The 20,682-nt window shown below is 41.7% G+C and overlaps 1 protein-coding gene across 2 annotated transcripts in view; it reads right to left on the bottom strand.

Annotated features, from left to right (window-relative positions):
- Positions 1–526: 526 nt before the first annotated feature.
- Positions 527–20,682, bottom strand: part of HERC5 (HECT and RLD domain containing E3 ubiquitin protein ligase 5) — a 41,665-nt gene continuing 21,509 nt past the window's right edge. Inside the window, exons 14-23 of one of the 2 annotated variants that reach the window (XM_065877134.1) lie at positions 17,326–17,439; positions 16,266–16,376; positions 14,310–14,480; positions 11,501–11,644; positions 10,418–10,584; positions 5,175–5,241; positions 4,259–4,329; positions 2,055–2,238; positions 1,869–1,971; positions 527–805 (exon numbers count right to left, since the gene is read on the bottom strand). In XM_065877134.1, the coding sequence (XP_065733206.1) occupies positions 600–805; positions 1,869–1,971; positions 2,055–2,238; positions 4,259–4,329; positions 5,175–5,241; positions 10,418–10,584; positions 11,501–11,644; positions 14,310–14,480; positions 16,266–16,376; positions 17,326–17,439 (1,338 nt within the window). In that variant the 3' untranslated portion in view covers positions 527–599. The remainder of the gene's footprint in view (positions 806–1,868; positions 1,972–2,054; positions 2,239–4,258; positions 4,330–5,174; positions 5,242–10,417; positions 10,585–11,500; positions 11,645–14,309; positions 14,481–16,265; positions 16,377–17,325; positions 17,440–20,682) is intronic. The other variant, XM_065877135.1, reaches the window with a different exon arrangement.

Below are 20,682 nucleotides of genomic sequence, written 5' to 3'. Positions count from 1 at the left end.
CCTGTCAGGCAAAGAGAGAGAGAGATCTGGGTACCATCAGCATGGAAGTCATAACTGACTCCATGGCGACGACGAGTACGTGCAGACTGGGAAAAGACGCCCACGCTAGCACTTTAGGCTTTAGGTCGAGGGAGTGTAAGAGAAACATGCAAAGGAAATGAGGAAGCAGCGAAGAAAAAAGAAAGCCTAGCAGTTCATGAGAGTTTTGAGGAGAAAGTAGTCAACAGTTTCAAGTGCAATAAATACCTTTAAGATGGAAATGGGCAAGTTTCCATTGAAATTTGCAACAAGAGAGTCATTTGTGACTTTTACTAGGGCAGTGTGAGAGGGAGAGCCACCACGTCAGCCCCTGGACGCACCACCCAGACGTTTATGAGGTAAAAAAATCCCTTCCGTCTCACTTGATGCACTGGGTTTCAGAGTCACCTTGTTTTAACAGCCTAATCTGTATCACTACTAATACATCTTACATGCAAAAACAGCCACTCCAAAAAAGCAGGTAAACACACTGAACAGTCGGCAAGACTTTTATGTTCATTTCTGAGTTAACTTTATTTTTGAAAATACGTCCCGAAAGGGGGAAAGAGTGAGAGGTACAGTCAGCCAAACCCTCTGTTGCTGTTGATGGCTACTTGCAGCGCTTCTTCTACTCTTTCCATTGTAGAGTATTTAGGGAGGTAGAGGACACTAAAACACGTCTGTGCCCTTATGGGATCTTTCTCATTCAAATCTTCAGGACAGCGAAATGTTATTTTCATGGTCTTTAAGCCTATTAATTGAATTCTGTCCGTTCCTGTAAGAAACGCTACAAAAGAAGAATCAAAATGAGTGATCTGCTTCACAGAGACCAAAATTTACAGAGAGAAAAATGTGTTTGTTCAGAGACGCTAACTGAGGGCCCCTGTGCAGAGTCCTACATTGGACTGCATTGGGGACCACTGTTAGCACAAAGTCTGACACAGTCACTGCCCTCAAGTAGCTTACAGTCTGGCTGGGAATATTAGATTCTTGAGCAGGAAAAGACAAACGGCAAGAGAAAAATAAAAGGGTGTAAGACAGCAAACAAGGTGCCATGGAGTTAAGTACCTTCTGAGTGTAAATGCTGTGGTTCACAGCAGGGAGAGAGAGTCAGGCTGGGATGACCGGGAAGACTTCCGAGAGTTCGGAATGAAGTTGAACCTTTAAAGGAGGGAAAGGTTTAGAGAGGCCACGAGGAGGCACGTGAAGGTTCGAGGAACGGATGGAGAAAGCTGGAGGTGGGAGGTGCAGAGTAGGCTCTAGAATGTACAGACAAGGGGACTGTTTGGCTGGAACAAAGATTTCCTATAAGCGTTAAGACTGGAGAGTTAGGTTGGGCTTCTGGAGAAGTCTGAATACTTTCCAACACCCATGTTATCCACAGAAAAAAGAATGAGCAGATAAACGTATCTCAAAAATAAGCTAAGGAAGTTGAGTAAGACAATGAGAGAGGAAGTCTTTAGACAGGTCTCAGGAAAAGCACCGAGTAGGCATAAAACTGAGCTGAAGCTGAGGTAAAGGAGTGGACACAAATGACGGTACACAGCCTGGCTCATCCCACAGGGCCTGGGTAACTGAATGGTGACTCAACTACAGGAGAAGCTTCAATATTTAGCTCAAAGAAAAGAAGAAACATTTAGAAGCAAGGCAGAATTGAAAATGACAGGAGAAAGACCTATATTAACATTTGTTTTTTGATGTTGGGACAACCTGGCATAAAGGACATTCCACTGGGCTAGGAGTGGCTCTGACAGCCTGATTTGTTGCAGATGGTACCCATGACACACGAGATTTCCTTACCTCACAGAAAAGACACGAGATTATAGATCTCCTCCTGATGCAGTACTCACCAAGGAATTTTTTCTTTTCCTCCGAAGTCAATTTGTGTAAAGCCTTCCAAAACATCACTATGGTGGGATGTGAACTGTCATATCCTTGTTCGTAACGTGCATTCTAGAGAAAATGCAAAAAAAAAAAATATTCAGGAACCAAACAAACAAAATTGTAATTCAAACCACTTGGCCTTTATGATGTACCTTTTCAAATGTTTCCCAGTCGTAATCTGTATTTCCAATAATCACATCCTTGAGTTCTTCCGGATGGAAAAATTTAATAATCTCCTTGTTGCACACTCTGTAAAATCCTCTTTGAAACTCTTCATAAACCGCCTTTACAGAGATGTTGAAGATGTAACTGACATACTTAGAAACATAGTCTCTCCTTTAATGAAACAAAAGATGATTTCAGGTTACTGCAAGGGGGTAGTTTCACCCCTGGGGGAGGGGGTGAAAAGGATGATAGAAATAAAGTAAGAGACAGTGGCCTTGGGGTCCTCCTGGCAGCTGCTGCAAAACCTTCCCCAAACAAGGCGAAGGCGGCCACCTGCGCCATCTTTGCACAGCTGCCGGTGTGCAGCCCTCTGATTCTCGAAGGAGGGTCTGCAGTGCCACGAGGGGGCTTGAGACATCCACCGGCGTGTTAGTCTTGAATAAAGCATGAGAGCTTCGGAAGTCCAGCTGGGGCAGTGCCCCTTCACAGAGATTCAGGGCTAGCCTGGTGACTGAAGGCCTAAGGTTTGGAATTCTCCTCTTGGAGAAGTGCTGTTGGGATGGCTGGTATGCCCAGGTAATGGTTCCTGCCACCGCAACAACAGGCTGGGACAAGAGGTGGAGAGCAGCGCGCCTTCTACCCGGGTACTCTGAATTTTGCTGACACAAAGGATGCCCTCCATCTGGTGTTGGACAGATCCTAGGAACTTTACATCTTTCCTGCATGAACCCATGTGAGCAGCTGTCAGCCTCTGGGGGATGGGGGGAGGGGACTGCCTAGAAATTTGGGGGCCAAAATGAATTAGGCGGCCTTTACTTGGTCTTATCAAAAGGATACCAATAAAATATTCTAAAGCAGAAAAAAAAAAGAGCTAGAACATCTAATAATTGGGTGCTTACCATGTGCCATGAACTGTTAGAGCTGTTTTTTTCATGTATTGTCTAATTTAATCTTCGTAAAACTCTGCAAGGCAGGTTCTTATGGCATTTTGGTAAAGAGGAAAAGAAACTGAGACATAGTGAAGGTACGAGATTGCTCAAAGTCACACAGTTAAGAGAACTGACAGATAAGAAGAGAAAAATTTTCGAAGAATAAAACCATCCCTGTTATCTCTGGAGAATGGGCTTGGGAGACAGGAGAAACCTCCTATTTTATACTCTTTTGTATTGTCTGAATTTGTCAGAGTGAGTAATTATTTGTGCTTAAACACAAAGAAAGAGGGGATTTATACATCTAGCTATGATGGAGTAGCTTGTAGCAAATGTTCCCAGCGATAGGAACTAGAAAAACCCAGGTAATATACAAAAGCACATCTAGCTCCACGTTTCCAAATCTAAGTCAAGACTCAAGAGGGCCTTTGGACTAAGAGACAAGGGAAGCTCCCCGAGGTGAGCCCAGCACTTAGCTTGCAGTTTCTGCCTTTGGGCACATTTGCCAATTCTTTCAGGGAAAGGGGCCAGGCATTCAATAATACTATGGACAAATGGGGGTATCGTCATAAAATACACCACAGAGCTAGAAATGTTCCATTTCCTGATCTGAATGCTTCTAATTTTGAACTTGTCTGTATGTTATAATACCAAGTTTTTTAAAATAAAGAATGCTCACTAGATATATCTTTGCCACTCTGACCAACTAACTATCAGGGGAGCGTTCTATAATCGCAAACTCTATGGCTCTAAATGGCATCCCATAAAGTACTGGGAAGTCAAGATACCACAGTAACATCTAGTAATATTAACAAAACTAAGCGAATGCTGTGGACCAGACACCACTGTGGACAACTCCAGGCACTGGATAAACAACGGTGAGCAAGACAGACCAAGATCCTGCCATCACGCAGCTCCTCAGAGCTACGGAGACACTGATAAGGAAACAAGCAAAAATCCTAAAGGTAGGTAACGTGTGACGCGAAAAGGAAAAGTAAAACTGGGTAAGGGGATAAAGAGAGAGAGCTCAGTGGTATAATCCTAGACAGGAAGATGAGGGAAGGCTTCTCCAAGAAAGCCATTTCCTTCCCAGCCAGCATACAAACCCTCGGAGACACACACATACATACAACATGAACTGACTCTCTGCCTTTAAGGAAAATGATTGAGAAAGGAAAATAATAATTACAAGGAGTTTTTAGAGCCCAGTGAAATAAATGCAGTGTACAAACAAAACAAATACTTCACTTCTTTGTACCTACTTGTTAGCGCGGTCGACAGTTATGTGACTTCCATTAGGAATTAAGTCTACATCATTTTTGTCCCAATGCACCTGTAACCACAAATGAACTCAGTATCTCCGAGAGAATCCCGAACAATATACTATCAACAAAAACACTTTGGAGCGTACCTCTTTTCCTCAAACCAGCAAGGTGGTAAAAAATTACCACCTTTATCATGCAGAACGAAAAATAAGTTTCTAAAAGAACCTGAATTATCTATTTTAACTGATCATATTGAATACATTAATTGGACAGTTGCCATAGCTCAGCATTCACTTTACACACTACAGACCTAGCATGGTAGATTTGCAAAACATGGCCACAGATTCCTCCCATCCTGCTATTTACGCAATGTGATTTTGCAACACCTCCCATCAAGAGGGCAAGTCTATTTCTTCGGCTCCCGAGTCCGAGCGTGGCCACGTGAAGTACTTTAGCCCACGGGACCTGACAGGAGCAAAAGCTTGAAGAGCAGCTGGTGTGCCGGGGCTTGCCATCTCCTACTCGCCATAACCCTGCGACCACTCGTGAAGAAGCCTCAGCTAGCCTACTGGAGGACAAAAGGCCACTAGAACAGAGACAGCTGTTCCAGCTGACACTCCCTCAGCCAACCGGCCTGCTGGCCACCAGGTGTGTAAGCAAGGCCACTGTGGGCCAGGCAGCCCGCCAAGTCAGCCCAGTCCAGACACCCACAGAATCGTGTCTGCTGCTTTAACCCAGTAAGTTTAGGCGTTGTCTGTTACTTGGTAAAATCTAACTGATACACCCAGCTCATGAAAAATGAGGAACACCTTCTGTACTAGCTTAATTCAGTGTGGTTTTTTATTAAAGGTAAGTATAAAAAAGGTTTATCAGGTGAAGTATGAGCTGTAATTTGATTTTTACTGTTACTCACATTAAAGTGGATGTGAAGTACTTCTCCAAAGTCATCGCCTTCATCATCCAGAAGTGTCTGCAAACTCCTGAAGAACAAATGATTTTATTCTTTAGATGTCAATAATCATGATGGCTAGAAACATCATCTAAAATAAATGCCAAGGCACGCTTATTCAGGTTCAGTTCACAGAACCTGCTTCTGTGTACTGAGAGTCTAACTCGGGCCTGACCTCAGCCAAAAGTGTGAGATGTGGAGGCTTATTTGCGATTCTGCAGGCTCCTCACACAATTCCCAGCTCTCTTCCCTCCACCCTATCTGGCTCAACCCAGTGACAGCAGGTTCCTAATTCAGAAGAGGATCACTAACATGCTTATTGATTCTGAAACTCATTCACACTGGTGTTACCTTTCTTTAAGCTTTTAATAAACATTACTTACAGAATAATAGATTTCCTTTTAATTATCAGGTATCACTTGAAATTTTTAGGAGTGGGTGGGTCAAAGGACCTTCTCTATACCTCCTGTCCCAGTATCTTCAAGCTTAAGACAGACCTGAAATTTGACCACCTTAACTGTGTCAAGGCATCTGTGAGAACAGAGGTTACATCAGAATGGAGAGCAGCCTGTCTTTATATTTCCACCTTTATAAATACTTTTATTTTTCTTAATTTTTTATTTTTTGGCCAGGCCATGCAGCATGCGGGATCTTAGTTTCCCCAACCAGGGATCGAACCTGCGTGCCCTGCACTGGAAGCGCGGAGTCTTAGCCACTGGACTGCCAGAGAAGTCCCGATAAATACTTTTTTTTTTTTTTTAATTTTATTTACTTATTTATTTTTGGCTGTGTTGGGTCTTTGTTTCTATGCGAGGGCTTTCGCTAGTTGCGGCGAGCAGGGCCCACTCTTCATCGCGGTGCGCGGGCCTCTCACTGTCGCGGCCTCTCGTTGTGGAACCCAGGCTCCAGACGCGCAGGCTCAGTAGTTGTGGCTCACGGGCCCAGTTGCCCCGCGGCACGTGGGATCTTCCCGGACCAGGGCTCGAACCCGTGTCCCCTGCATTGGCAGGCGGATTCTTAACCACTGCGCCACCAGGGAAGCCCCCCGACAAATACTTTTAAAGTAATACAAGGCATACTATATTATGTGCTCCCTCACTCATTTATTCATTCAACAAACATTTATTAAGTATCTGGTATGGCAGGGATAAGGGACGTAAAGCTGAGAGTAAGACATTATTATTGATTAAATCCTGAGACTTACAGGTAAGATATGCTGATACAAATCTTACTACAGTACTGTCAGCTGTGTGCAGTTAGGAACGATGTAAATGGTACAGGCACAACTTGGGAGAGCTTGGTTAACTCCTTCTGAAGGGATGCGTGTCATCGGGGAAGACCTCTGGGAGAAGGTGGAATCCAAGTTGATTCCTTTTCCCTGCTGGATTTTTTATTACCATATTGTGCCAAAATGTTGGATCCTTTTTTGCTTTTTTTTGGCCATGCCACGTGCCACATGGCTTGTGAGATCTCAGTTCCCCGACCACGGACTGAACCCAGGCCATGGCAGTGCAAGTGCCACGTCCTAACCACTGGACCGCCAAGGAATTCTCTAAAATGCTGGATCTTTTATTATGGTATCATGATAAAAACAGACCATGTTTTATTGTGCTTTGGGGGGGTTGAGGGAAAGTAATGGGAACTCAGCTGACAAAACTGGATTCATCATAAACTTGGTTCAAGATACTCTGTCTTTAAATGTCCCTGTACAGCTCGTTTGCTTATTTATGGGTATGTTTATGAAGAACACCTGTGAACCTGACTCCCCAAACAAGAACTAAAACATTGCCAGGATCTTATACCTACCTACAGGGGGGTACCTCCCTTATCCCATTTTTCTACCACCCCCAAAATGTTATACATATATCTACAGTTTGAAGAGTATCTTTTCTCTTTGCTAAGGTATCTCTTGATGAACAGAGAACTTCTTTCATCTTATTGCACTTAAATTTATCAATCTTTCCTTTAACGTTGGTATTTTTATGTCTTGCTTGAGAAATCCCAGTGGTGAGAAAGATAACTGTCCGTATTTTCATCATCGTTGCATTCAGTGTTTAAGTCCCTTATCCACACAGAGCTGATTCTATTATGTGATGTAAGGTATCTGTTCTCCTTTTTTTCCCAGGTGCATTAATTGAACAGTACTTCTGTTCCCACTGATCTAATATACTACCTCTAACAAACTTCCGTGTGTATAGGGGTCAGGTTCTATGCTCTCCTGTACCATTGGAAAGCTTGCACCAATATCATACTGCCCTAATTAATACAGCTCTCTAATGACTCTTGATATCTGGTAGGCCAAGTTCCCCGTCCTTATTCACCTTGCAAATTATTTTTGGCTATTCCTGGCCCCTTGTTCATCCATATAGATTTTAAATCAGCCTTTTTTTTTTTTTTTAAAGCCTGCTGGGATTAAAATAGGAGTTTTGTTGAATATAGAGATCAGGGATTCTCAAAGCATAACCAAGACCAACAATTTCTGGGAATCCCTGAGGCCTTTACAGGGGGGTCCACAAGGTCAGAACTAATTTCATAATACTACTAAGACGTTACTTGCCTCCTTCACATTCTGTCATGAGTACAGAACAGAGTTTTCCAGAGGCTACATGACAGCTAACAGAAGGAGCATGGATTCCTGTATTTAGAACATTTATCACTTTTAATTTCTAATATTATAAATACTGGCAAATGTAACCGATACAAGTAAAAGCTCTTTGGGGTCCTCTCTTAATTTTTAAGAGAGTCTTAGGACCTAAAAGTTTGAGAAATGCTAATATGGATTTAGTGGTCTTTATTCAGTTTATGTATATTAAGTTATTTAGTTTATTAAGTCTTCTTAGGCATAAGCATTATTTATGTCATTTTCAATGTTTTCAGTAAAAAATGACAAACTTATCTACTCCTTTCCAAATCTGGTGCTTTCAATATTTTTTTCCTTATCTTGTTAGTATAATAAGTATAACGGTTAATAGTTGGATTCTGGAGCCAGTGTCTGTGTTCCAACCATAGTTCTGTCACTATGGGATCTGGGGCAAGTTACCTAACTTTCTTCCCTTTCCGTTTCCTCATCTGTAAAATAGGGATAATAATAATAACAGAATCATACTACTGTTCTCATTCTTTTAGAAATCCCCATAGTATTCCATTGCATAAATACACCAAAAGCATTAATTCCCTCACTGAAGAGCATTTAGGTAGTCTACATAGTATAAACTATCTAATACGATGGGCGTTACGAGACATATTTGCACGATTGCCTATTTCTAGATGTGAAATGTCTAGAGGCAGAATTGCTGCGTCAAAGCAGCAAACATGTTTTTTTTTATTCTAAGCACAGTAGTCCCCTCTTAGCCATGGTTTTGCTTTCCAAAGTTTCAGTTATCTGCGGTCTACTGCAATTTGAGAATATTAAATGGAAAACGGCAGAATAATTCATCAGCTTTAAATTGCAGGCCGTACTGAGGAGTATGACGCAATCTCACACCATCCCTCTTTGTGCGGGAAATCATCCCTCTGTCCAGCGCATCCCACCTGGTGGGCATTCAGTAGCTGCCTCATGACCACTGTGGTATCACAGTACTTGCATCCACGCAACCCTTATTTTACTTAATGATGGCCCCAAAGAGCAAGAGTAGGGATGCTGGCAATTCGGATGGGCCCAAGAGAAGCCAGAGACTGTGTGTTTTAAGTGAAAAGGTGAACGTTCTCAACTTAATAAGGAAAGAAAAAATCAGACGCTGAGGTGGCTAGGATCTACAGTATGAAACAATCTTCTACCTGGGAAACTGTAAAGAAGAAAAAAGAAATCCATGCTGGTTTGCTCTTGCACCTCAAACTGCAAAAGTTATGGCCACAGTGCATGGTAAGTGCTTAGTTAGGATGGAAAAGGCATTAGATTTCCTAGAGGGAAACCACATTCATATAACTTTTATTACAGTATATTATTATAATTGTCCTATTTTATTATTAGCTATTGTTAATCTCATAGTGTGCCAAATTTATAAATAAAGTTTTATCCTAAGTATGTACGTAAAGGAAAAGACATGGTATATATAGCATTCGGTACTATCTACGGTTTCAGGCATCCACTGGAGGGCATGGAATGCATCTCCTGCAGATAAGGGGGAATACTGTACTGCCATACTGCTCTCTGACAAGGAGTTACCAGTCTACAATTCCACTCACAATTCTCGATATCAGAGTGAACCTTTTCCCAGATCCTTGCTGACACCACACAGCATCGGTATTTCCAGCCACTGTCAATTTGAAGTCCGTATTAGCCTCTCACTTTAATATGCATTCCATGATCATCTTAACTTATGAACCATTTCTATTGCTTCTTTTGTAGGTTGCTTTCTTGTATACTCTGTCAGTTTTTCTTATGGATGTGCAGGAACACTTTATTCAGCAGGGGTATTAACCCTTTCTATTATATGTTACCAATATGTTTTGTGAAGTGGTGGCTTGTCTTTTAACTTAGAAATAAGTTTTCATTTTAAAGATGATGACATAAAACAACTTTTAAAATAAACATCAAGACTTCCCTGGTGGCACAGTGGTTAAGAATCCGCCTGCCAATGCAAGGGACACGGGTTCAAGCCCTGGTCTGGGAAGATCCCACATGCCATGGAGCAACTAAGCCCGTGTGCCGCAACTACTGAGCCTGCGCTCTAGAGCCCATGCTCCGCAACGAGAGAAACCACCACAATGAGAAGCCCGCGCACCGCAACGAAGAGTAGCCCCCACACCGCAACAAGGAGTAGCCCCCGCTCGCTGCAACTAGAGAAAGCCCACGCACAGGGACGAAGACCCAACACAGCCAAAAATAAATAAATTTTAAAAAAACCAAAAAAACAACTTTGGAAAACATGTCTCTTTAAAATAAGTAAGTAAATAAATAAAATGAAATAAAATAAGCATCACTTGCAGGTTTTGCACCAAGGTGTAACCTGTGCTCTGTCATGACTGTCTCTACTCAAATAAACCAAAGGTTAATGAAAACAGTGAGGACTGACTACACGAAAAACCAACTTTTCTTAATTTTAGAAAGTTAAAATATTATCTAACAATTTGACAAAGTCAGAATCAGTTTAAAATACCCAGAAAGCTACTATTGAACATGAAAATACTACTGGAATGTGTGTGTTTAATTATTTACCTAAATATACGTTAGATAGGGTTCTGAAAAAGGAACTATGTTAACTTACTTTCCCAAAACAGGACTGAGTTCTTTCAAGTCTTCTAACGATGGCACTTGGTCCAAAAGTTTCTTAAACAGAGCCAGTGGGAAAGGGATGTTGGCAACATTGTGACTGAATAGGCAGAGTCCACACAGAACCCCAAAGAAGAAATAATTCTTCTTCTCAAATTTAGGCTGAAAAGAGGAAAAAAAAAAAACCTTAACGTATTATGAATTTTTACCAGTACAATGGAATATTTAGATTAGGTAAACCATTTCTCCCCTTTCACAAAATCAAATCACAAATTAAAACGAAAAATCTTGAGATAAGAATACTTAGGGTTTATATTCAATTATTAAGTCAATTTAAATCCCTGCCACAGTTTTGGTTACTGAAAGCATTAATAGTATGGGGGTGAGGAGATAGAAGAGATGTTGTTTAGGCGGAAAAGCTGCAATGAGTAGCAAATGAATCCTAGGGTTCAAATGCACTGTATAGTGAGTATGGATAACAATCCTGTATCACAATCATCAGATTTGCTACGGCACTAGATCTTAATTATCCACCACTAAAAAGAAATAATGATGAGATGTGATAAAGGTGCTAATTACCACTACAATGGCAATCATACTATAATATAAATATATCAGATCAACATGTGGTACACCTTAAATTTATACAATGTTATATGTCAGACATATTTCAATAAAACATAAAAGTATTAACAGGAATAGAAACACATTAGGCTCAGTAATCCTTATAAACAAAGTTTTTGCAATTTCTTTTCATAGGCTTTATCTTCAAATTCACTGGGGAAACAGAACAAAGAATGAGTGCCTAAGAAAGGAAGGGTTCATTTTTACCCATACATTCTAGAAATGGTCAATACATATATATTGCTTAAATTCTCTTGTGTGGACTTGGGAACCCAGGGCAAGAGGACCCCCATTTTAGAGAAAATAATCACTTTTTTAGAATTAAAAGTTATCTCCATAATTACATCAATAATTCCTCTCTCATAATACAATAGTCTAGACAACCTAATTTTCTATGGTATATCCCCATACCTCTTCTCTCAGGAAATACCTACACCAAGAAAAGAGGACTTACCTTGACAGGAAACCACATGTAGGAAGCCTCTTCAGGATATGTGAACATCCCATATTCTGGCCGGGTCATTTCTTCAAAGAGACAACGGAAAAACTCTGCTCTGACTCCTCCACAGTTATATCCAATTTCTCCACTAAATGAAACCTAAAGAAACAGAGCAAATAATGCATCACTTCCAGAGCTCTGTACTGCTACGCATTAAATCTCATTTAATAACTATTTGTGGACCCAAGTATTTGGGAGGTACTGGGGTAAGCAAATTACTTGTGTTAGTGCATTGAATTTTCTTACAAATTCTAGGAGGCTCATGAGGCTTCAAGAACTTAAATAACTTTCCCAAGGTTATACAGCTGCTAAGACTTTTTTTAAAAATAAATTTATTTATTTTTATTTTTGGCTGTGTTGGGTCTTCGTTGCTGCGCACGGGCTTTCTCTAGTTGCGGCGAGCGGGGGCTACTCTTCGTCGTGCTGCGTGGGCTTCTCATTGCGGCGGCCTCTCTTGTTGCGGAGTACGGGCTCTAGAGCGCAGGCTCAGTAGCTGTGGCTCGCGGGCTTAGTTGCTCCGCGGCATGTGGGATCTTCCTGCACCAGGGCTTGAACCCGTGTCCCCTGCACCGGCAGGCAGATTCTTAACCACTGCGCCACCAGGGAAGTCCCCAGCTGCTGAGACTTAATCCTACGGGTGACAAACCTGAGAGCCTGAAGTCTTCACCACTAAACTGACCTCAATTGGCATCATTTTTATAATCATCAGGTACATTAAGTATAATGAAAATAAACATAACGAAATCAGAATTTTCAAAAAAACTGAAAACCCAGAGCACATGTATTTATTGGCTTGGCTGTTGATTCCATAAGGAGGCAGCAATCCCACCTGTTGACACCAATCCCTCCTCAAGATGATTCTATTATAACCCATCTTTGCTCCTTCAATTACTTGCTCTGTTCTCCTTTCTGCCTTTCCTTCTTGGAATCCTTCACTTCAGTTTACAAATATGTTAAGGTCTCCCTTATCCTTAAAAGAAAAAAAAATCTCAACACCATTGTTTCCAGTACAGACAATACTGGCTTCCTCTAATCTAGGTCGCCAAATTTGGGGGATTAATGTACACCAACTTCTAAACTCGTTTCTCTACTTAAATGCCTCTCTCCAAGAGGACCAAGAATCTGTGAATCCCCAATTCCAAGGACTTGAGTTTCTCAGGTCTCATCCTGATCTCCCTCACTCATTTTACACTTCTGGCCACTTCCTCTTTCTTCACACTCTTTTCTCCCTTGCTTTCTCTTACGAAGCACTATTCAGGCTTTCATTTCTCTCTTCTTTTTCTTGCTGCCTTAATACCAGAAATTCCTGCGGCTCTATGCTGGCACTTCTATCCTTTCTCTTACCATGCCCTTTATATGGGCAAGCTCCTTAACCTCACAAAGTGTTTTCCCACGAGATCATCAGAAAGATTAAATGGGATAACGCAGGTAAAATATCTCACACAGTCTGGAAAATAGTAGCTGCTTATCAAATGTTACCTAAATTTTTTAAATGGATGAATGAAATATAAAAGTGGAACTAAAATAACTGAGTGGACTGGCTGGCTGACACAGTTTAGAGTCAAAATGAGTTCACTAGATTTTGTTTGTTTTGTTTTGTGGTACGCGGGCCTCTCACTGCTGTGGCCTCTCCCGTTGCGGAGCACAGGCACCGGACGCGCAGGCTCAGCGGCCATGGCTCACGGGCCCAGCCGCTCCGCGGCATAGTGGGATCTTCCCGGACCGGGGCACGAACCCACGTCCCCTGCATCGGCAGGCGGACTCTCAACCACTGCGCCACCAGGGAAGCCTGAGTTCACTAGATTTTTAAAAATTATCTATGTGCAAAAATACACAGAAATGCCAACTCTAACTGCAAACTCATACTTTTAAAATAGTATCTTGAGTTTGGTCAAGTCAATCATTCTTTAATCTGAGTAGGACAAGTGATAAACTAATGCCTCGAATCAAAAACACTCTAATAAATATTATCAGGAAAATCCTGACTTGTCTTGATTAACTGGAGAGTCTAGAGCCTGATCGTTGGGCTGAAATCCTGGCTCTGATATTTATCAGTTGTGTCACCCTGGGATAAGTTACCTCATGGTTCTGCACCTCAGTTTCCCCATCTGTAAAAGGAGGGAAATACAGAACCTTCTACACAGTGTGGTTCAAAGGGTTACAAAAGTGTAAAGCTTTTACAGTAGTTCCTGGCATAAGGAAAACATTCATTAGATCTTCTAGTCATTATTATTCTGTGTCAAATATCTATTAGTGAGACAATTTATATAGTAGCTAAACCAAAGATCATTATTAGTGAATACTCAGGACATGGTGATATCTACAATTATACCCTCAAAAAACTATGTAGTCAATAAAGAGAATGTTCTCTCTTCAACGAAGCAATCTGGGTTCCTGCAGAAGAGCAGAAACAATCTCTCAATTCTCCTCTGGGTCAACCCCATCTCACTGGAACCTTTAAAAGGTGATGACCAGCCGGCTTGGTCAAGCCTCATGAGGGGATGGACCTCTTAGGGCTAGTACTGGGCTGTCTACCTGATCAGGTTGGGGGGGAGGACGACCATTTCACCTGCTGCTCCTTAGGCAGACTGTACTGACAGCTCTCACCTGGAATTCACAGGTAACTGGGGAAACCTAGGGGAACTCCAATACAGGTAACCCCAGCGGAAAAGGGAGATAATCCCCTCTCTGTAAGGCCCGTTATTACATTCTTTTATGTTTTCTGTCTTAGCGGCAAAAACATTAAGTAAGAATTATATTTTACCTGTAACTCCCTCCTCAGATCTTCATTCTCAAGCTGATTTAGTTGATTCAAAACATCCTCAATCAAGTGACTCCTTCTGACTGTTAGACAAAAGGTGGGCAGTAAAGCAAATTCAGACCTTTCTTGTTCCACAATGCCAGCCAAACTCATGCAAGCTCGCCATCTCTGCTCCTGGGAAAAGAAAAATGTTTCACTCCATTTCACCGTTTGCTCTAAGTAGAAATTTACAAAGTAGAATAAACCGGTTCAGTTTACTATACGCGCGTGCCACAAACGTTTATGAAAAGGGCCCCACATACACCCCTGGAGACAGGCTATATATTCAGTATTCACCCCCAGTGAGCAGAAGATACATGAGACATAGGAAATGAAAAGTTCTGTGGGGCTGATTTGGGTGAGCAGGAAGGTGACCAACCGCGGGCTCCTCTGGACCACTGTATCCCGTAAACACAGCTGTGAACACTTCAGGGACCGACAAACGATCGTCAACAGGCTAAGAGACTGACTAGCGAGGCCGAAGCAGTGAGCTGAAACCTGGTATTCTCATCAGGAAGAGAAGTTCAGACGTTTAGAAAAGAAGCCTGCCGCAGGAAAAGCGCAGGATGAAAGACCTCTCTAAAGATATCCTTTTCTAGGAGGAAAACTCAGACAAGAGAGATTTTAGGGGACAGATAATCTACAAAGTTACCATGAGAGAGACAGACCCACAGACTGACAGACAGACACACAGACCGTCCACCTGGAACCAAATGGCAATTTGGGATCATTAACGTCTGTGTCTCTTAGCAAAACAGAGAGAAATCAAATGCCATTTCTATAAAAAAATTACCGGAAGCTTGTTTAGAATCAAGAGAGAATAGTTACAGAGTTGAAGTAAAATCAAGTTCTCGTATCTTTTTCTTTCCATTTTCCTTTGTTAAATATTTCATTAATGGTCTTACTTGGAACTTATAAATCAATTTCCTATTTTGTTTTATTATGGCAACTGCATTAGGTAAAGGTATCTACTTTTATGACATAGATTTGAATATTATTCATGCATATAGATATACAAATGCATATATCAGCATAAAAGTGACAAGCGCTAACACTTTCAGGCACTTTGTGAGAGGCACTGTTCTAAATGCTTTACAGATATCAACAAATTTAATCCTTATAATAATGCAATGAGGTGCATTTTCTGAGGCATTTTCAAGTGTACAATTTTAAGTTCAAAACCCCTTGCTGGATACGCTGACAAACAGAACCAAGTCAGCTGACGACAGTAAGTACATCTGCAAGGGAAATACTTTACACAAACCTTTATTATGGCATGATCACAGAGTACCAGCCGTTTCTTTGGGTCTGAATTTCAAGAATCCTCTGTCACCTCTATTCCCACTACTATGTTTTCCCATTAGATTGGACCTTCTTATGTACTGGTGCTAATCCCAGTCAAGCCCACGTCTGCCATGCGTGAGTACCGTTCAGAAGACTACCGGCGCCAACCTCAAGGCAAAAGCCCTACGGCTAGGCCCAAGCTCTGGTCTTTGCTACTGAGGCCCTAATATGCCTCAAGGCCAACCCAACTCAAATTGTGACAGCCTCTCTAGCCTTCTTTTTTTTTTTTTTGCGGTACGCGGGCCTCTCACTGCTGTGGCCTCTCCCGTTGCGGAGCACAGGCTCCGGACACGCGGGCCCGGCAGCCATGGCTCACGGGCCCAGCGGCTCCGCGGCACGTGGGATCTTCCCGGACCGGGGCACGAACCCGCGTCCCCTGCATCGGCAGGCGGACTCTCAACCACTGCACCACCAGGGAAGCCCATAGCCTTCTTCATTAGAGTATAAGCTTCTTGAATGCTATGACCACCACTGGTTTCACCAGTGGGTGGCTCCCTTATCACTCCTCTATTATACATTGGAAAAGGTACTCATCATTTGATTTGCTAATGAAAACAAAGAAATAGGCACGCATACCTGTATTTTTAAAAGTGAATCTGCATACAGTAGTTTAATTTTCGACAGAATATTAAAGATAAATGGAAAATGACTGAATATGACAGGATAGTGGATGTCCACTGAAGTGTCCTAAAAATGGAAATGACAACAATTTTGATAAATGAAAGGACAGAGAAATCTTACGCCTTACTTCCTAGCCTTAAAGCCCTGATGGTTTCAGGTCTCAGTACTTATAGCCAAAGCAATCCAAAATGCTGGTCAGTAGGGCTCAGATATATAAAATTCTAAGGAAATGTTTTATATCTATCAGTGAAAGGTATATAAACCTAGTGTTTTCACTACTCATTTGATTTCACCATTAATTATAAACTCTGGACATTTTCCCAAAGAGTCTGTTCTGCGGCCACCTGCACTTCTGAAACGTGAAATTAGTTCAGATGCATTCGGTCAGCAGGGGACTGACAGAATGTAGATGGCTGGTTAGCTCAGACAAGACTCTTCCCAGGTGAAGGATGATGTGCTAGGTGTAGAATTAGAACCTTCAGAGAAAAGGTGAAAAAAATCTCAGATCAGCTGCTGAACTGGCAGCAAGAGCCCTTTAGCTTTATTTTAAGAAAATGAAAAAGGAGTACTTATACCCAGGGAACCCTCCCCAAAGTTACAGCCCTATCCTGCTGGCTCCTGGTGAGTCACCGAGCCTCCTATACCTACCTTAAGAGCAAAGCTCCACTCCCGTAGGTGTTACCTCAGTACCACCGGTCCTCTAATCAGGGTGTGGAGAGATTTCTACCCTTCGGTTTTTGTGCATTTTTCATCTCGCGGCGCTGTCCACAGCTGCTTGCCTGGTTGATCTGAGCTATCCCCCCAGGTAGGAAGCACTTTTCTGTCAGTGTTCTGGCTACAAACAAAACTGCATCGGTTTTGAGGGGTCTGCCTTGCTTTTCCCATAAGCCCTGCTATTTCTATTGGGCAGCTCTGCAGAGTACAGGAAGTTTTGGAAATTCGTACAAAGTTACAGAACGAGTGCCTGTATTAACTTACCGACGATCGATACCCTCTTTAAATACGCCATACTTACTGCGTCCATTTTCCAGATGCTCCTTCTGTATGCATCTTCATAAAAATCAAGCAAGTGTGTGAGTTCATTTACTTTGAAGATATTTTCAGGCAGCTGACATTTAGTCTGGTTTACCTTAAATAAAACACCACCTGTGAGAAAGTTCTTTATATAAAGACAATTTTGCTTAATAGCTATAAATTAGATTATCAGAATAAACAGCAAGTTAAACATACTTTTAATGACCAGAATTAAGTTCTATCCAATTCCCCCACTGCCAAAGCCCCAAACTTTCAGGAGCATAAAGAATACCTAAGATTTAATAGTAGCAATTGATGGTATGATGAAAAACTTCTACTTTTAATCCTTAAAAATTTTAAAGAAACTCAAGTGCAAAGAAAAATACAGTGTAATATGAATCCAAACTACTCTGGGGCCCAGTACTTCATGTCATGTTCTTTCTTTCTCTTAATTTGCGGGGGGCGGTTGCCGCACAGTGCAGCTTGCAGGATCTTAGTTCCCCGACCAGTGCCACTGCACGGGGATGCTGTTTCATCCCTGTGACTAGGATCCTCAGGACCCCGCTGATCTCAGCCTTGCACTGTCAAGGGCCTCAGCAGCCTCAGAGTCATGGAGAAAGAGGGTGCGTCATCTTCATGGATTCTCCCGGAGGTGTGTGTGTTGGGGGGGGAGCTTGACAAACATTCTGACGTTGCCTGTTAGAGTCAAAGGACAAAGCAGGATCCCTTCAAGATTTCTTCTGTTGCTGCTGCAGTATTTCTAGGAATTCTCTTTGTAAGTGGCAAGCTCATTACAACACACTTTCCCTGAGCTCTTCAGTAAACTGCTCAATTTTTCAAGACCTGGAATTATTTTTTTGATGTAAAACCTTTAAAAACAGCCAAGAACAGGCATCACTTTTCAGCAGTAGGGCAGACCTTTTTTTAAAGCAGTTTGATAGATTAGGCACTTTGATTCACTGAAAACAACCATAAATACAGGATAAACTGTAAACCAACATTTCTGGATGGAATAATCAGGTCAAGAACTAAGGAAAGGTGGCACTTCCCTGGAGAGTATCTGCCAAACCTGGTGAACCTGAACTTCAGTTTCCATGGCTGAGACTGAGAAAAGGAGACAAAGCCCAGACTCTGCTCAAATTAGGGAACCTTGCTTCATAAATCTGGGACCCAGAAGGGCTACCATTAGAGTGAGCCAGGGTAACCTAGAGATGAACAAGCTCTTTCCTCCACTCCTGCACCAACCCATCCCCACCCTGACTCCAAGACCACGAGGCAAACTGTAGTTAAAATGGCGCTGGATGTTAACAGTTTGCATCTACCAACCTGAACCCCCCAGTCTATCCCCCCTCCCCCCTGGCAACCATAAGTCCGTCCTCTACGTCTGTGGGTCTGTTTCTGTTTTGTAGATAAGTTCATTTGAGACTGGCACAACACTGTAAATCAACTATACTTCAATAAAAAAAAATAATAAGATACATAAGTCACAGCCGTGTAAGGTACACAGGGAAAATAGTCGATATTTTATAGTAACTTTGTATGGCATGTAATCTATAGAGGTATCAAATCACTATGCTGTACACCTGAAACTAATATAAGTCAGCTGTACTTCAATAAATAAATTAAAAATTTTTTAATTAAAAAAAAAATGGTGCTGGCATTGGGGGAAAAAGGTCACCTACAGAATTTGTCATTACAAAAGCACTCTCCCGAAAACTCACACACCAGATTCATACCACCTGGAGATCTAAAAAGCCTCAAGCCAAAATTTCAATCTTTATATTAAATGCTAATCTTTAAAAACTAATTTAATAGTACCAAATTGCTGGTGTCGCCAGGAGCCTGGCAGAAGCAAATTCTCCCTGAAAAGACCCAGCCCTCAAAGAATTCCAAAAGATAAAAGTTTCAAGGGAAATGTGCGTGCGCGCGCGCGCACACACACACACACACACACACACACACACACGGAGTCACAAAATACATGATAATGAAGGAGCCATGAGGAAGATTCAGCAGAAACTAAAGACAGCAAAATCTGACCTGCAAAGACTTCAGATACCCAGAAATTATAAATGACCAAGAAAAAAAATTTAAAGAACCAATGAGAACTTCCAGAAGTGAAAAACATACTACTAGAAATAAAACTCAAAAGACAGTTTTTGTTTTTTGTTGTTTTTTTTTTTTTGCAGTACACGGGCCTCTCACTGTTGTGGCCTCTCCCATTGCGGAGCACAGGTTCCAGACGCACAGGCCCAGCGGCCACGGCTCACGGGCCCAGCCGCTCCGCGGCATGTGGGATCCTCCCGGACCGGGGCACGAACCCGCGTCCCCTGCATTGGCAGGCAGACTCTCAACCACTGCGCCACCAGGGAAGCCCAAAAGACAGTTTTAATAGCAGACAAAAATCACTGAAAAGCTAATTCATGAACAGGAAGATAGGGCTGAAGAAATCATCCAGAATGGGGTAAAAAGAGACAAACAGATGGAAATTATGACAGGACGATTAAGAGACATGGATGACAGAGCGAGAAGATCTAACATACAAAATAAGTAGAATTTCAGGAGGAGAGAGTCAATACCTGTTTTGAATTAAAACGTGTAACAACTTGGAAATGGAGGGAACATCCTTTTACCTAGAAAGATTATTTTACAAAACCCCATAGTAAAAATGTTATTTAATAGTGATATTCAGAATTTTCCTTTAAAATCACCAACAAGATTAGGCACCTACTATCACTATGACTTCTAATCAACATTCCTCCTTGAACAACTAGGGGTAGGAAGGCCTAGCCAGTGCAACAAGGCAAAGGAAAATAATAAAATGCCTAAGAATTGGGAAGAAAAGAACATTACGTTTTTCAAAGATATGATTGCACAGAAAACGCAAAAGTATCTACAGTTAAATTACTAGATATAATGCGAGAATTTAGCAAATTCACTGGCTATTAAAAAAAATCAACATTCAGGGACTTCCCTGGCGGTCCAGTGGTTTAAGACTCCGAGCTTCCACTGCATGGGACCTGGGTTCAATCCCTGGGTGGGGAACTAAGATCCCACATGCTGCACAGTACGGCCAAAAAAGAAAGAAGAAAAAAAATCAATATTCAAAAATCAATGCATTCTTACAATGCATTCCTATAACCAATGCATTTATCTGCTGTTAAACCAACAACAGATAATATAGTTTTTAAAAGATACCATTTACAAAAACTTAAAAAAAGTTAAATACCCTGGAATAGATTTGACTAAAGATATCCAAGACTTACATAGTAAAATAACAAAAACTCATTGAAAAACTTAAAAGATAATCTCATAAGTAGAAAAAACAGATACCATGAAGATTCACAACAGTAAAGAT

The sequence above is a fragment of the Phocoena phocoena genome, chromosome 5 (assembly GCF_963924675.1).
Source record: "Phocoena phocoena chromosome 5, mPhoPho1.1, whole genome shotgun sequence".
In the NCBI taxonomy this organism is placed as follows: domain Eukaryota; kingdom Metazoa; phylum Chordata; class Mammalia; order Artiodactyla; family Phocoenidae; genus Phocoena; species Phocoena phocoena.
The sequence above is the reverse complement of the archived record's forward strand: the minus strand, read 5'-3'. Positions and strand labels throughout refer to the sequence as shown.